The sequence below is a fragment of the Phocoena sinus genome, chromosome 19, assembly GCF_008692025.1.
Source record: "Phocoena sinus isolate mPhoSin1 chromosome 19, mPhoSin1.pri, whole genome shotgun sequence".
Taxonomy (NCBI): Eukaryota; Metazoa; Chordata; class Mammalia; order Artiodactyla; family Phocoenidae; genus Phocoena; species Phocoena sinus.
The window spans coordinates 46,815,605-46,833,064 of NC_045781.1; the positions used below are offsets into that span (position 1 = coordinate 46,815,605).

The 17,460-nt window shown below is 47.7% G+C and overlaps 1 protein-coding gene across 1 annotated transcript in view; it reads left to right on the plus strand.

The window, feature by feature from the left end:
• The window catches only part of ZNRF1 (zinc and ring finger 1), a 101,794-nt gene that overhangs the window by 74,918 nt on the left and 9,416 nt on the right, over nt 1-17,460 (plus strand). Inside the window, 1 exon segment of the mRNA XM_032611886.1 lies at nt 13,166-13,261. Within this exon segment, the coding sequence (XP_032467777.1) occupies nt 13,166-13,261 (96 nt within the window).

Here is a 17,460-nt window from a genome sequence, read left to right on the forward strand (position 1 = left end):
TTTTGCGGTACGCGGGCCTCTCACTGTCGTGGCCTCTCCCGTTGCAGAGCGCTCCGGACACGCAGGCTCAGCGGCCATGGCTCACGGGCCCAGCCGCTCCGTGTCACGTGGGATCTTCCCGGACCGGGGCACAAACCTGTGTCCCCTGCATCAGCAGGCGGACTCTCAACCACTGTGCCACCAGGGAAGCCCTAGGTGCCATTTCAAAGCACAGTTGTGGCCGACAGGACCGTATCCTCTGAGTTCCTTCCTCCAGAGGATGCCCTGCTGAGAAGGGACCAGGTCTAGGTCCAGGCAAGAAGCCAGCCAGTGTTCATTTTGCTAAATAACATAACCAAGCTCAGCCTGCAGTGTTGCTGCATGCCAGGGCCCAAGCCAGAGCTGATAGTTTTTATGGAGTGAATACAGCAGCACGTGTTCTGCATCCTGAGATTATATTGGGAGCTGTGGTGGAGCCTTCTAGCAGACCTCCGGTGACACGAAGGCCAGGGCTGTCGGCATGAACAGGTGCAAGTTCTGCAGTGCTAGGAAAATGGCATTTTTTAGTATGAGCAGTCACTTAGATGTGTGTCATGTCCATGCACCTGGTGAGTTAGATACTGGCTGAATATGATCTAATAGTGTGTTCAAGTGTTTTCCTTCTTGTCAGTGAAGAATCTCTATCAGGCGTATATATGGGCATGGGGATGGACAATGCCTTCAGGAACCCAGAAATAAACTCTTGGTCCTGTATGGATTATGTGTGAAACTTTCCTTTTTTGTCCTTTTCCCTTTCCTAAATCTCCTTTTCTCCTCCACCTCCACCTCCAAACAAACACACCATAAAAAAAAAAAGTTACTTGAAGGTTGGAAAATTTAAGTATATCAACAAAGACCCCACGACTTATAGCACAGGGAACTCTACCTGGTATTCTGTGATAACCTATATGAGAAAAGAATCTTCTTTTTTTTTAATTCTTAATGTAGCCTTTTTTTTTTTTTTTGGCTATGTTTGGTCTTCGTTGCTGTGCATGGCTTTCTCTAGTTGCGGCGAGCGGGGGTGCTCTTTGTTGCAGTGTGTGGGCTTCTCATTGCAGTGGCTTCTCTTGTTGTGGAGCACGGGCTCTAGGCACGTGAGCTTCAGTAGTTGTGGCGCGCGGGCTCAGTAGCTGTGGTGCGTGGGCTTAGTTGCTCTGTGGCATGTGGGATCATCCCGGACCAGGGGTCGAACCCATGTCCCCTGCAGTGGCAGACAGATTCTTAACCACTGCGCCACCAGGGAAATCCCGAGAAAAAAATCTGAAAAAGAATGAATATATGTATATGTATAACAATCATTTTGCTGTACACCTGAAACTAACCCAACATTGTAAATCAACTATATTTCAATAAAATTAAAATGTTTAAAAAAAAGGCCCCAGGACTTGGAAAAGATATAGGCCAGCAATAGGGCAATTCCCAGCATAGGCCTGTTTCTCTGGGAAAGTCTGCTGAGGGCAACTATTGTGAGTGAGGCTAGACCTGCATGACTGGTGTCTTGCGCAGACCGCATGCCCCTCTAGAATTGGGAGAAGTGAGGCTCCTTTTCTGTGGTTAACGTGGAGGCAGTCCACCTCCGCTGGGGGAGATAACTGCCTTCTTTGCCTAAAACCCAGGTGTTTACATTCCCTTTGTCTTTTTTGAGGGAAGGTGGTCCTTGGCCCCACTCAGTGCTGTTGAGTTTGTGAAGAAAAGGCTAGGGAATTCTGCCTACTCCTAAGATGTGCTCTGGCATTGCCCAAACACCAGAAAGCCCCCTCCGGCAGCGGCTGTGGGTGTTGGATCCAGGGGGCATGGGTGTGTTGGGGATTGGAATGAAGGAGGGTTGGCCATTGAGAGGAAAGCATGGTATCCAGCTAAGTAACTAGACATTTCCTGGCCAGACTTGTCTATCCTATTGCCTGGCTTTAGGTAATCCCTAATATTTAAGCATTTGAAGAAATTCTTGCTTGCCCTTTGGATACTAGACCATCTTCCTCTTTTAACATACAGTCTATCCTTTAATTAAGACATCTCTAAAATAAAAGCCAGATGTTCATCTGGAAACCACATCCAGACTTTTTGAGTCATGATTGGATGCCCCTAAACTTGCCCAAGCATGGTAGGCCATGTGACAAGGGATTATCGTTTGACATTCATGTTTCCTGTTCAGTAGCTGGGAACTTGATCACTCTCACACTGAGACTTTCCATCTTTTTTGTGTTTGTACCTGCTCAGGCTCAGATCATCAGACTATCAAGTCCCTACTTGCCCCCCTCCCCATAATCCCCATCCTAAACAGTCCTTCCTGGGCCTCTCTCTGGAAGAAATGGGTTAGAGGGTCAAAGGGAACAAGACCAATTAGTAGCTGTAGTTCCTGCTCCTGGCAAACGCTTTGCCCATTCTTCTCTTGGCTGGAATGCTGGTGTTGGGCTCCACCTGGCAGGAGTGCAGCCCAGACTTGCTGTGGCAGCAGGTGGGTTTGAAGTCACCAGGCACACGTCCATGTGCACAGCCTGCAGCTCTTCCCTTTGTTCCCACTGTAGATACGTCATTGAGCCTGTTCTCCTTTGTAGTAAATGAACAGGATAGACGTATTGAGTATGTGACTGGGATTCAGTCTGTATATTTTTAAAATATTTACATATGTGTTTTTCATATATTCATTGATTCTAAGGCATGTCCATGTCACAGTTTAACAACTAAACACAATTTAACTTTAAAATCAGGATGTGTCATATATCACATGTTCAAATTATAATTGACAGCTTTTTTCTCTCTCTCGGAGTGTCATACTGGTGCCTGTTAAAATTGATGGCATCTTAGAGTCCACAAAATACATTGTGTAGTGTCAGCTCATTTTGCAGTTCTTTGCCTGAAGAATTTGTGAATTTCCTCAAATAGCCAGATTTACCAGCAAGCCTCAGTATATTCAAGTTGCACTGGATGCAGCCAAGTAAAATGGCCACATCACATTTCACATGGCTTTGCTCTGCACAGAGCACTCACACATCCACCTTTGGTTGGGTTTTAGAACTATATTGGACAGTAGGCAGGACACTATGCAAATATTGCTGAGGAGCTTGTACAAGGCCACCTGACTTAGTGATTGGGAGAGCCTGTTTCTTCTGACTCCTAATATAATTTTCTTTCTTCCAAACCAGTCAGCCTACAATTCAGAAACAGCAAAAATATGTTGGGAGTGGAATCTACCATGCTTAGAGTAGAGAATAGAGATCACTACTGAGAGAATCTTTATAGTAGGCAAAAATTGGGAATCTAAACACCCACAGAATAGCTAAGCACAATATATTATCACTATAGAATGCATAGACATTGAAAATGACAGGTATGTGGATTGTTGCTGATACAAAGAGAATGTGTATTTAAAAGGGGGAAGTATGGATATCCAGGCAGAGAGGATTCTGGGAAGGTGTGACCAGAATGCATGTCTCATCTCTTTGATTCTGATGCCAACCATTGACCTCTTTCAGCAAGCAGAGGCAGGTGGGGCTCAGAGGAGTCAGAAAGGCTGAGTTTCTGAGCAAATGCTAAGACAGAGAAGTTATGGAAGAGGAGGCAAGAGACCCAGAAGATGGAACCAAGACACTTGACATACCAGTAATAGGAGTGCTAAAAGGAGAAAAAGGTAAAGGAAGGGCATATCAGTCAGGACAGGCTAGGACTAGGTTAAAATGTAATAGCAAACAGTCCATAACCTCAGTAGTTTAACTCAACAAGTTTATATTTTTCCCCCATAATGCAGTAGCCAGTATAGGTCTGGGAGAAGGGGGCTCTGCTCATTGTTGTTATTCAGGAACAAAAGGTGATAGAGGCTTCGTCTCAACATGGTAAATCATGAACTAGTACTTAAAAGTTGGCTTGGAAGTGCACAGATCACTTCTGCTCCTATTTCATTGGCCAATGCAAATCACAACTCCACTTTTAACTTCAAAAGGAAGCAAGTATGGTCCTCCCCTATAGATGGAAGGAGGAAAGCTAGAAATATTTGGTGAACGGCACTCCTGACTTACCACTGGGGGAAATAAGTAAAATACATCTAAGTGTGTCCTCTTAAAATTTCTTAACTCTTAGGATGCAAAGAAAAGTCTTCCAAGCTTTCAGGCCAAAGGAACACATTATTTACAAAGGAAAAAGAACCACACTGGCATCAGATTTTCTATTTGCAACACCAAGAAGCTGAAGGGTGGTAGAATTTTATCTACAGACCACTGAGGAAAAAAGGAAGGCAACTCAAGAATCCTATACCCAGACAAACTTTTATCTAACATAGTACTGGAAGTCCTAGCCATAGCAATTAGGCAAGAAAAGAAATAAAACACATCCAAAATGAGAAAGGAAAAAGTAAATTATCAAATGACACCTTTTCTAGTGTTTTATTATGAAAATTTCAAACATACAGAAAAGTGGAAAGAAGTTTAACTTATGCATCTTACTTTTTGATGCATTTTGTTCTAATGCAGACATTAGTACACCTCCCTCTAAATGCTTCATTCAGCCTGTCATTAACTATAGTTCAGGATTTGTTTACACTTTTTTTCTCGTTGAGGTAAAATTTACAAGCAATGAAATCTCAAATCTTAAGTGTACATTCACTGAATTTTGACAAATGCATGCATGTGTGTAACCCAAACCCTCCTCATGACACAGAACGTTTTCATCCCGCCAAAAGGTTCTCTGAATGCTTTTTCAATCCATCTCTGCCCCAACTGCTACCCCCTAGAGACAGCCACTGGTCTGATTTGTTCCACCAGAGGTTAGCTTTCCCTGTTCTAGAACTTTGTACAATTCCAGTTGTATGTGCTCTTTCATGCCCTTCACTCAGCATGTTTTTAGTATTCATCCGTGTTCCGTGTATCAGTAGTTCATGCTTTTCATTGCTGAGTAGTGTTCTATTGCATTCCATGATTATACCACAGTTTATTTATCCATTCCGTTGATGATCAATTGGGTTGTTCCTGGGTTTTCTTGTTAAGAATAAGGCTGTGATGAACATTCTGATAAATATCCATTTGTGGACATATGTTTTCATATCTTTTAGGTAATATTTAGATGGGAATTGTTGGGTTAGGCTAGGTGTGTGTTTCGTCTTACAAGGAAGTACCAGGCCTTTACCCAAAGTGCTTGTGTCTTTTTACACTCCCTCCAACAATATGAGAGTTCCAGTTGGTCCACACCCTCACCAACATTGTTGTTGTCAATCTTTTAAATTTTAATGTTTGGCATTTTAATAAACAAATGTATTAAAGTTCTCCAGAGAAACAGAACCAATAGGAGATATAGATAAAGAGATTTATTGGTATTATAAGGAATTGACTCAGGCAGTTATGGTAGCAAGAAGTCCTGTGATCTGCTGTCTGCAAGCAGAAGACCCAGGAAAGCCCACCAGCTTTAGTTCCAGCCCGAGTCTGAAGGCCTGAGAACCAGGAGAAAACCTATGGTGTACAGCCCAGTCCAAGGGCAGGAGAATACCAGTGTCCCCAAACAAACAGGCAGAGAGCTCAAAATCTCCCTTCCTCTGCCTTTTTATTCTCTTCAGGTCTTCCACAGATTGGATGATGCCATTACTAGGGAGGGCAATCTGCTTTACACAGTCTACTGATTCAAATGTTAATCTCATCCAGAAACACCCTGACAGACACACCCAGATATAATGTTTAACCAAGTATCTGCACACACCATGACCCAGTCAAGTTGACACATAAAGTTGACCAACACAACAGATAAGTTAAATACACACACAGACACACACACACTAATGTATTAAATTGATTTTAAGTATCAGTGTGGCTCTCTCCTCATACCTGCTTTTGAGAATTTTATTGGCTTCTGGGGCAACAGGTGAGCCCCAGACCCTAGAATGGAATCTAGAGGCTGAGTCCAGAAGAGAGGTGTTGAAAGAAGCAACAGTCAGAACTGGTGGGCCTGTCCCTAGTCCAGAATGTTTTCCAGGAGAGACTGAACCAGACATCAGCAACTGATAAATTGTGCATTGGTTTCCAGTTATTTCTTTGATAGAGGGAGAGAGAGAGAGAGAGAGTGTGTGTGTGTGTGTGTGTGTGTGTGTGTGTGTGTAGAATGTGATACAGCCTCTGCTCTTGGGGACACATTCGGTACAGAATTGTAAAAGAAAGCCATCCGGTATTACCCCTTGACCTTTTATTTGTAATAAATCCCATTTAATAAAATTCATTTAGTCAAGTCTCAAAGCACAACAAGGATGTGAGAGGGAAAAATCTACACTGGAAACTAGGAACTGGATGGTAGGGATGGAGTATGGGGGTGGGACTCCCTGCGCCCCTAGGTGAGAGAAGTTACATCAGCCCCTCACCCAGACATAGGGCCTGCCTGCATAGCGTGGCTTCCTTTACCCTGGTTGCTTCTTTTGATTCTTCTCCCTTTAGGTGATCCCAGAGACAGGCAGAACTGGGGCAGGGCTAAAATAGCGCATCAGCATAGGAGGGAGGGTCTGAGAGGGAACTGGGGCAACGTGTAGAGCACATGTCCTGCCTGCCCAAGAATCAGGTCTTAAAGGAGAAGGTTGCCGTTTTGGAAAATGAGAAAAACTTTGTATTGCATGATAAATTCTGTAGAGGCTTGAGAGAATTGTTGTAACTTGAGCTGCTTGCCCCCGGCCTTTCCTCAGTTGCTCTCTCAGTCAAATGGAAGCACCTGGGTGAAGTCCAAGGTGCCCAATTAACCTGACCCAGGAAGACGCTTGATGCACATGGCCATGTGTGCATTCCTGGGTCACTCTTGGTTCACTTGCCTGACACCACCTCCCTTTGGCCCGGTGGTAACAGGGTTAAGGCCCTGCACCAGGTGCAGGCTTGTCTTTTCTCGGGAGATTCGGTTTCTGGTCCAGCCGGTCGAATGGCAAGGATTCCCTCACTTAAGCCAGACGCTTGTTGAAAGACAGGAAGCAACTGGGCTCTGGCTGATCACCTCTCTACATAACCTTGGGCTGATCTGATGACGAGAGGAAGAAAGAAGATGAGGTCTACATTAGGATCTCTCTCTCTCATTGATTGGGGGTGGGGGGATCCTGCAGTAGCATTTGCTTGGTAGAGCCCACCCAGCACAGAATTGGGAGATTGTAGACAAATTCCCCCTCGGTGCTCTGTCATTCATTCCTCCCTCATTTTGAGAGGCTGGCAGAAAAGGACTAGGAACCGGGTGAGTTCCCTGTCTCTGCCACAGCCTGGTGGGAGCAAAGGCTTAGGGGAACCAGTGTCAGACTTGGCTGGCAAGCCTGAGCTAGCCGACACCTCCCTTCACGCTGTCAGATGTTAAAGACAGAATGCGGGCAGGGCTGCCTCTGAAAAGAGATTAGGCGGGAGAGAGGAAGGCAGCTGGGCGCACGTGCTGTCTGCTCGCCTGGCTTCCAGGGCATGATGGGTAGAGTCTAGTCTCAGCGCAGTTGGGGAGTGTCCTGAGAACTCCACCTGTAGCTTGCTTTCTCACGAAGCATCTCTTACCCGTGTTTTCTGAGCGCTGATGAGGTCTCATGAAAATTGACAGAAATGATGTTGATTGGATGACTCTGTGGACCATTGTTTGATCTTTGTTTGCAGGGCTGATTTTAATTCAGTTGGGACTTTTTTCCAAAACGGTATCAAAGTTTCCTAGAATTTTTTTAACCTTCAGATGGCTCGTAAACATCATAGTATTTATTATTACATAGGGCTATTGATGCTGAATCGTGACTGGACAGTTATGAGAAAAGATTGGGGTGGGAGAGTGGTAACATCCATTTTGATCATTGGATGACCTCTTGGGAAGGAAGGTGGGGACACTAGTTTCCCCACCCCCCCGCCCCGAGGCTCTCCATATTTTTCCATCCCTCTTACCTTTTGCCCTTTATTTTCCATTTAAAAGGTAATTTGCAAACTCAGTGTCTTAGAACCAATGCTATAGGCTCAGTGCCCGAGTGGAAAGCAGAGCTCTGTCCTTCCATATTAACAGAATTCCCGGGAAAAAATTATCAGTTTTGTTACAGGTTATGAGTTTATCCAGGACCATGGGTGCTTCAGGAGAAATTGCTGGGATGATGTGGAAGGTTTGAGGTGAATATTTGGTGCTACTTTGTGTCTTTGCAGCATTTCGCATTCTTTTTTTTTTTGTAATTTATTTATAAAAATAAATTTTTATAAATTTATAAAAATTTGTGTTGTGGCTTCGTTGCTGTGCACGGGCTTTCTCTAGTTGCGGCGAGCGGGGGCTACTCTTCGTTGCGGTGTGCAGGCTTCTCATTGCGGTGACTTCTCTTGTTGCGGAGCACAAGCTCTAGGCTCGTGGGCTTCAGTAGTTGTGGCTCATGGGCTCAGTAGTTGTGGCTCGTGGGCTCTAGAGCGCAGGCTCAGTCGCTATGGCGCACGGGCTTAGTTGCTCCACGGCATGTGGGATCTTCCTGGACCAGGGATTGAACCCGTGTCCCCTGCATTGTCAGGCGGATCCTTAACCACTGAGCCACCAGAGAAGCCCTCCCATCCTTTTTGCCATGTGTCTCCTCCTTCTGTACCAGTCAGCCTGTCCCACAGCCCAGAGAACATGGTGCACACTGGGTGGTCAGACTTCCTGGTTGTGTGCCAGCTCTGGCGCTCTGGCTGCGTTACCTTGGGCAAGTGACCTACCTTGGTGTCCTCTTCTGCAAAATAGAGTTAACGTTAGTACCTACCTCATATTCAGGCGAACGAGAAGACACGTAAAGCCCAGTGGCTGCCCATAGCAACATAAAGGCAAGCTGTTATTTATCATCGTGTGCACAAGTGGGTGCCATCGAGGTTAGACAGGGACCTCAGTGTGTACAGTGCCACGTCGGCTATACAGAAAGTGCCACAACAGTGCTCCAAAGCTCTGTGCTCTGAAGAGATGCGACCAGCAGTGATGGCCGCTGGCCACCCCCAGCACACTTTTGCATGACCTGTGGCCAATGTGCCCTGCTGGTCCGTCACCCCCATCTCTCAGCCCACCCCCCAGATCCCTGCTCCAGCCTGTTCCTTCCTCCTTGTCAAGCACTGCCGGGCTTGATGATGATGACACCACTGTTCCTTTGTTTAGCTTCTTTATAGTGTGCTTTCAGGTTTCTTATCTCATTTCATCCTCAAAAGGGAGGTAAACGTCTCTATTTTTCAGATGAAAAACTGAGGTCCAGGGAGAGGATAACTTGCCAAGGTCTTGAGGCTGGAAAAGCCAGGTTATCTTGGTCTTTCCCACTCACGACAGACCCTGAGTTATTTTTTTGAGCCTTACACACACACACACACACACACACACACACACACACACACACACACACATGCAGAGTTAGGTGATGCAAGTGGTAATGACCCTGCTTTCATTAGAATATAGGTCTCTCCCTACTATAGTGGTGCTTCCTGCAAGACATAATATTTCCCAGCCCACCTCTTTTTTAAAACCCTGTTCCGAGATGTGTTTCTCAACACCACCAAGCAATTAGCTTAATTCTGATGGCATCTACCTGGAGATAGCATCAGATCCCACAGGTCAAGGGCTCAGTTCCACAAGACTGCCCCCACTTCAGATGCCAATCACAAGTCCGGGTTGTCACCTCTGCTTCTGCCCAGCTGTCTATTGATTGGAGGTTCCCATGCCCCGCCCCACATTCGTTTAAAATGCTAGAGTGGCTCCCAGAACTCAGAGAAACAGTTTACTTACCAGATCAATGGTTTATTATAAAAGGATGTAACTGAGGAACAGCCCAAGGGGAGAGAAGCACAGGGCAAGGTGTGGGGAAAGGGCACAGGGCCAACACTGTCTCCAGGCACACCACTCTCCTCAAATCTCCATGTGTGCACCGGCCCGGGAGCTCTCCAGACCCTGTCCTTTTGGAGTTTTATGGGGGCTCCATTACATAGGCATGATTGATTCAATCATTGGCCATTGGTGATTGATCCAACCTCCAGGTCGAGGGTGGGGCTGAAAGTTCCAGTCCTCTAATCACATGGTTGTTTCCCTTGGCAACCAGCCCCCATCCTTAGGTTAACTAGGGCTTTCCAGAAGTCACCTCATTAACATAAACTCTGGTGTGGTTGAAAGGGGCTGGTTATGAATAACAAGACACTCCTTTTCATCCTTTCACCTTTGACTCTGCAGCTATTTCAGGAAGTGATGACAGAAAACCAAATATAATTGGTCTTAGGGAATTCCAAGGGTTTTAGGAGCTCTATGCCAGAAACCGGACAAAGACCAAATATATACTTCTGACTATAAATCACAATATCACACCTGCGGTCAGCTTTTTCTTCCCTAATGGCAAAGACTTTAGATAGGGAGCTAAGAAATCTGATTGTGGTCTCAGCTCCGCCCCTAAATTGTTTGACTGATGGCCTCACTGGGGTCTCTTTATTTATCTGTACAGTGAGAGGACTGGTCTAAACCTGTGAGTCTCAACTTGTTTTTTCCTAGGACATAAACATCGGGTGACATTCCTTCCTAGACCTTCTTGTGGGGTGGCCTTCTTCCCAGCACCGTAGCCGTAACTCGACCCCTCTCCTGTACTCAAGGAATCACGTTGGGATGTGAGGGGTTGAATGATTCTATTGTAGCAACAACAATGACTCTGTTCTGAGTTATCAGAAAAGTGAGTAATGTACGAGGTGAAGGGCTTTTCTTTAGTAAGAAATCACTTTACCACCTCCCAGTGGCTGCATCAGGACATAGTGTTAGAGGACCTGTCAGGAGCACGTCCATCCTGGCCTGCCTGCAGCCCTGAGCCCTCAGCCCGCAGACAGCGTGCTAACTTAGCAAGTTTAAAGCGGAAGCATCCTGTAGTCAAAGCGTTGCAAAACCTTGGTCTTTTTAAAACATTTTTTTAATAAATTTTTTATTTTTATTTTTTTGGCCACACCACGCGGCATGTTGGGATCCCAGTTCCCCGACCAGGGATCGAACCCATGCCCCTTGCATTGGAAGCGCGGAGTCTTAACCACTGGACCGCCAGGGAAGACCCAACCTTGGTCTTTTGAGTCAGAAAAAAGGGTGAACAAATCTCCCAATGGCTGGTCATTCTATGGAATGTTGTTTAAGTATTGATTTATTTGCAGGGCACAGCCATGAGGGTAGGTTCAAGGGTACAGAGGGACTTAGGTTAGATGTGAAGAGCAGCCTCATTCTACCAGACTCGAGTTCATTACTCACCTGTGCCAGGAAACTGGGGATGGACCCTCCCCCATCACGTTTCTTTTCTGTCTTCTGGTTTCGTCATTAATGGATTCAAAAGCATCCAGAGATCAGAAAATACAGCCCTTTCTCAAAGCTTGGCCAGAGTCCTTGGGATGGTAGCACTTCCAAGAATTTTTAGCCAAGACACTTAGATGCTAAAGCTCTTTGAGGAAAGGGGTTGGAGGAATGGGAACGGTGCCACAGAGTCTGAGGTCCACATTGCCTGGAGTGAACCGGACTGTGGATTTTCTGTCTGGTCCTGTAGCTCAGACAGAGCATTGTCACTGAAGAGAGGAGGGTTTGGAGAAGACTTCAAGCAAAGTGCTTGTGCCCTACACGGGAACGTGGGAGCCAGCTTGCTTCCTGTCTGAGCACCACCAGCTGCCAGAGTGGAGGGCTTTCCATACAGAATGAGCGACTCCCCTCGGGAAGGACACTGGTGAAGGCGTGAACTCCTCTTCTCCTGGAGCAGCTAACAGTCAACATGAACCCTCGCCTCATAGTAAATATTGCTGATAGATATTACCAGCATCCAGTGAAACTGTGCGTGGGACATTTTGACTGCAAATTAATACAAGAGTCTGATCTTCACAACAATATTTTAGTGTGCTGTATTTGACCTAGGAATTCCAGACTGAGAAAGTAGGGATTATGGTCACAAAAGGGAGCAGCTGTGATGTTTAAAATTCAATGTGGACAAGTAAATAGATAACTTTTCAATCTTTTTGGTAGAATGGAAAAGAAGTAATCCATTTTAAAGTAATTTTTATTTTATTTTTTATTTCTTGGCTGCAACGTGCGGCTTGTGGGATCTTAGTTCCCCGAGCAGGGGTCAAACCCAGGCCCTCGGCATTGAAAGCACACAGTCCTAACCACTGGACCGCCAGGGAATTCCCCATTTGAAAGCAATTTTTTTTTGTTGTTTTTTTTTTGGCGGTACGCAGGCCTCTCACTGCTGTGGCCTCTCCTGTTGCAGAGCACAGGCTCTGGATGTGCAGGCTCAGCGGCCATGGCTCATGGGCCCAGCCGCTCCGTGGCATGTGGGATCGTCCCGGACCGGGGCACAAACCCGTGTCCCCTGCATCGGCAGGCGGACTCCCAACCACTGCGGCACCAGGGAAGCCCTGAAAGCAATTTTAATAAAAGTAAAATGGGGGAAATTGAAAATAGTGGATCTGTATTTATCTATAAAAATAGATCAAAAAATAATTTATTAAAAAATAGATCAAAGGACTAGGTTTACTTAATGGAGTTCAGCTCAGAAGATTCTCAACCAAAGTCTCCAATACTGATACAGTTCCGATGAAACTCCCTGGGTGTATAAGCAAACTTCCTCGGGAATAAAACAGCAGGGTCTGTCGCCTATCATTGTGAAACAGCTGTTACTCCTGGTGGCATATGGCCAAGGCATGTGTGGCATCTGGGAGCGCTCTGGAGGGCCGCCTGGGGCTCGCACACTCTCGGAGGACAGCTGCCTGAGCCACGGGAGGAAAGGTGCTCTGGATGAGGGATGGAGGCGCCCAGGACTATAGGGATTCCTTCCACAGGTGACCCAGCCAAGTGGTTTGAGGGCTGGGAGGCGGAAGGGTGTTAAATTAAACTCTTATTATTCAAAGACAGATTATTTGGTTGCCTTGATTAGATCGATGCCTCCCTGTCCCCGTTGCCCACTGGACCCCCTTGGGAAAGGGGAAAGGGTCTGAAAGAAAATAAAACTCAAATCAGCTGCCAGTGACTTCTGATAAACTTCAGCAAGGGGCATGACAAGGGTGAGCCCCAGTGAAAAAATGGGAATTGGAGGCTGTAATCAGAAAACAACATGTTGCCTGCCTTTAATGAAGAAGTAGGCGGTAGGATGTATCTAGACTGACCCCACAATGGCCAGAGTCACCTAAGAGTTTCCACACATAATGGATATGTTTGGTTTGGAAAGAACCATTTCATTCTATTTCCTCTTTTTCAGGTTTCAAGTGCCCCATTTGCTCTAAGTCTGTGGCTTCCGACGAGATGGAAATGCACTTTATAATGTGTCTGAGCAAACCTCGCCTCTCCTACAACGGTAAGAGCTTAGCTGGGGTGGGAGGTGTGGGGGGAACTCTGAGCAAGGGTCTTTGCAGCCTCCGTGGCTCTGGGCAGCATGTCCACCCCGCCTTCCGGCAAGAGGAGTGGAGCAAGGAGGAAGGCATAGGGACGGGGTCTGGAAGTCCCTTGGGTGGCCAGTTAGCCCTGGCCTTTCTTCCACCCACTTAGTTCCTTGCCCCTCCGGTCGGGAGACAGGCCTTGGTCACACAGCTGACAGCAGAGGGCCCAGCAGGAGCACCAGCCCGCTGTGGGGAAGGGAGTCTGGGCTGTGCCTTGCACACAGTGCTTCAGCCTGACTCTCCACAGTAGAGTAGGTGAGATTTGTGGACACCTTTGGGGATTGAGAATGCTGACCTGCCACCTCATCGCTGCCCCGAGGCTGTGCTGCTTCCTGCCTTGGAGGCGGCCACGGGGCTGAGCAGTGAGTACAACGGGGGACTCAGTGAAACCCCCCTGCCACGGCACCTCTGTGGACAGAACGAGGGTCAGCACCTGCCTGGTTTACTTTGGGGGAGGCTTGGAGCCCAACTGTTCTGGGTTCAGAGCCTGCCTTGGCCACTTACTGGCTGTGCGGTCTTGAACAAGTGCTCAGTTTGCAGAGCCTTGGTTTTCTGGTCCCTAAAATGGGGATTTCAGTACAGGGTTCATAGGATTTTTGTCAGAATAAAGTGAGATATTACACATAAAAGCTTTCAGTCCGGAGCCTGACACATGGTCAGTGCTCAGGAAGTTACAGCCGCCCCGAGAGATGCAAGGCCATCCCTGGGTTTCTTTTCATCCTTGTCTGAAGTGGACCGTCTGCTCTTGAGTTCCTTGCACCCTGTACTGCCAGTGACTCTTGGGCTTTCCATCCTTACGCGCTTAGTTTGGTCTTCAAACCATGTTCCTCAGAGAACTGTGTCTTCTACGAGAATGGGCACTGGATCTGAGAGGGGTGTGCCCGACCTGACCCCAACCCCGGCCTGCCTTGTAGGTTAGAGTCACAGCAATGCTTAGGAAAACAGCGCTGAGATTTCTCAGGGCCCCAGGACTGGGCAGGAGGTGGGCCCACATCACCTGACCCCCATCCTGTCCATGAAAGTTTCCCAGGTTGACTCTCCTTACAAACCTTCCTTGGGCTCCTGCCTCCTCAGACCCACCTGTGTAGGCCAGATAATTCCAGATTGTTCCTGCGAAATTAATCTGACGAATCTGATCTACTTGATTCTCCTGAAGACACGTCCTGCTATTCTCTGATCTCTTTTCTTGCACTGCCAACAGATTCTGGACGTGAGCTGGCTGGCCGGTTACCCTTTGTCTCAGATACACGTGGTCTGGTGACCTTTGGCATCTCTGAGCCCAGGTGTCCTTCCCTTTCCTCTCCTCCCTGGTTGTCCAGGGAGCCCCCGTTCTCCCCAGGGGACAGCCTGTCCCATCCCTGGGGACTGACTGATGCTGAGTCTCGTCCCTCGAGCTCTGGGCTCCCCGTCAGGCTCGTCGAAGATGCTCAGCTCCACTTTGTTCCTTGTCTCTGCCTGGGACCAGGGAGGGAGATGACTGAGTCTTCTCCCGCGGCTGACAGCCCTCCCCCGCCGTGGCCTCAGAAACCGTGTTCACTTATTTCCCACGTGCGCAGCAACCCCGTGAAGGCTGCTTTTTGTCCCGTGGGGCGCTGGGCAGAGTTCTCTGTGGACACTGCCTTGTTGTCATGAGAACACAAAGCAGCCTCAGAGTGGGCTCACCCGACAGGCCTGGGCTCTTGGCGTCATGAGGGAGAACTTTGCAGGGCAGCTGTGGAGAGCAGAGCGCTCTTGGGGCCACTCTGTAAGGAGGACCCACATGCCCGGCTTGGACAGTGGGGGAGGTGAGGGCATGAGCTTCTCTCCCGGAGAACTGCCTGGGATACCTGTAGCGCCTCTTCCATGTGAGCACGTACGTGCCAGTGCCGCCATAGGTGTCCTCCTTGCCTTTCCTCTTTGCCTCCAAAGAGAGGCAGCCCTGGAGAGCAGTCCTGACAGCCCAGCCCGAGCACAGGTCGCCTGCAGAAGCCACACTCAGAGTCGGAGTCCCCTTAGAGGAAGCAGAGGTTGGCCAACCAGTCTGAGGCATAACCATGGCTGTTCTTGGTCTCTTCTCACTTCTTCCTTCCTCTCATTGAAAAGCTACCTCTTTGAGGGTGTGTGTGTGTGTGTGTGTGTGTGTGAGAGAGAGAGAGAGAGAGAGTGTGTGAGTGTGAGTATAAAGTAGAAGCTTTAAACTGGACGGTCTCTTTTGCAAAAACCAGTCCTTTACCACCTGAGGCAAAGAAAGGCATGTTGTTCCTGGTCCCATCCGTGGAATTTGTCTTAAGGTGAGGAAAGTGCTTCAGAAACAGTGGCCTGACCCCTCCGTCACAGCTGGATTCCTCACATTCAGTCTTTGTCTTTTCTAAAGACACCTAACCCTTCCAGATAAGAGAAAGGCATTTGTCACTTGGGGTTTGTATATGGAGTGTGAGTCTCCGGGCTGGTCTAGGGCCTGTTTTAGTTCAGATAAGGCACAGGCCTTTCGGGGCCTTAGGCCAAAGTCCCAGGTCGGACCTCTAGGTATTTATTTTGGTTTTGCCAGTAACGTATTTTACCAATGATTTCTTATCCTGAGCTCCCCAGCTTTGCTTTCTCTCTTCTACCAAAAAAGAAAAAAGTGAAGAGACTTAAAGCATTTGTGAGGTGTAGAACTCCCAGAATCTTTCTGGAAAGGGGAGAATCTGAGACTTTCTTAGTGGATTAAGAAGTGCTATATTCTTGTGAAGATTCACTGGAATTCCTGGTCACTCCCATCTACACACATACACACACACACACACACACACACACATACACCCTTCCTGTAGCTGCTGGCACCAATTGGGGAAATTTTTAGGAAATTTATAGCGGTTATATAAGATGAAATTTAGTTAACCACCAAATTGGGGGGGGGAGTAGAAACCTCCAAAATGAGACAGATAGAAAGTAGTATTTTTCTTATTATGAGGGTTAGCCTGAGCCGTGGGTTGGAAGGCCTCCAGTAGCCACCTGACAGATTAAAAAAAAAAAAAAAAAAAAGCCAGTTTTGGAAAGGCAAGACTAGTTTAACTGGTTTACCCAGTGCTCAAGAGAAATGTGAAGGCCAGTAACTGGTGCTTCTTGGCAGGCACCTGGTTTGTGAGTCCTGGTGACCCATTCGGAGGGGTAGGGAAGGGAGCTGTACTGCAGAGCGCAGAATCTTCTATCCTCTGTTCTCTTCAGTGGGCAGCTCTGAACCCAGGACCCCTCAAAGATGAGAGAGAGCTGGGGGGACCGGGACCCCTTTCTGCAGGTAAATGTGGTCAGCTTGATTGGGCCTTGTAATTTCTCTTTCTTTCCAGTATCTGTTTGTGGTTCTGAGACTGGGGGAACTTGCATCCTCAAGAACATGCACTCAGGTTTTGACCATCATACTGGTCAGCCAGCAAAACGAGCCTCAAGATGAGGGGCCTGATTCTGCTATGAACAGAAGAGAGTCACAGTACTGGAGTGGAGGGGGGTCGTGACAGATGACTGATTGTCCATTGAAAGCCGAGGAGACCCTGGTTCCAGGACCAGCCAGGGGTCCTTGGCTCTGGGAGAGTCTGGCGTGTGGCAGGTCCATTTTCCAGCAGTATTAAGAGAGCTTGATGGCTGTCAAAGCAGCTTCAAAAGTTCCTCTCCCCCTCACTTTCTTCTGGGGCGCAGACCCATGCCCTGCTTCTTAGGTCCTGACCATCCATCCCTCCTCTCTACTGACAGTCATTGCCCCCAACTTCAGGGCTCTTGAAATGATAAATGTCACGCAAGATTTGTTTAAAGGAAAGGGAATCTGGCTCCCCCCAAAGCAGAAATGCCTCCTGCTAGTTTAGCCCCAGCCAGCAGACCTGTGTAAATAGTGCTTGTTTGGCCTGTGTCTCTGCTCTCAGCGATCCTGTGGTTGGGATGGCAGTGCCTTTTCTTGGGCCTTGGGGAGCCAGGTTCTGGCCGGGGAGTGTGCCCAGCCCAGTGGGGCACTGCCAGGAGCTATTGTTCGATGCCTAGCAGCAGCTGAGTCTGGCTGCGAGGTGTCTGTCTGGAGGTGTCTTTCTGGGCGCTCTTCCTGCAGGAGGTAAGGGAGGAGGACTCCCGGCAGGCCGCTGGGTGAATGAGGAGTGGGTGGAAGGGAGACCGG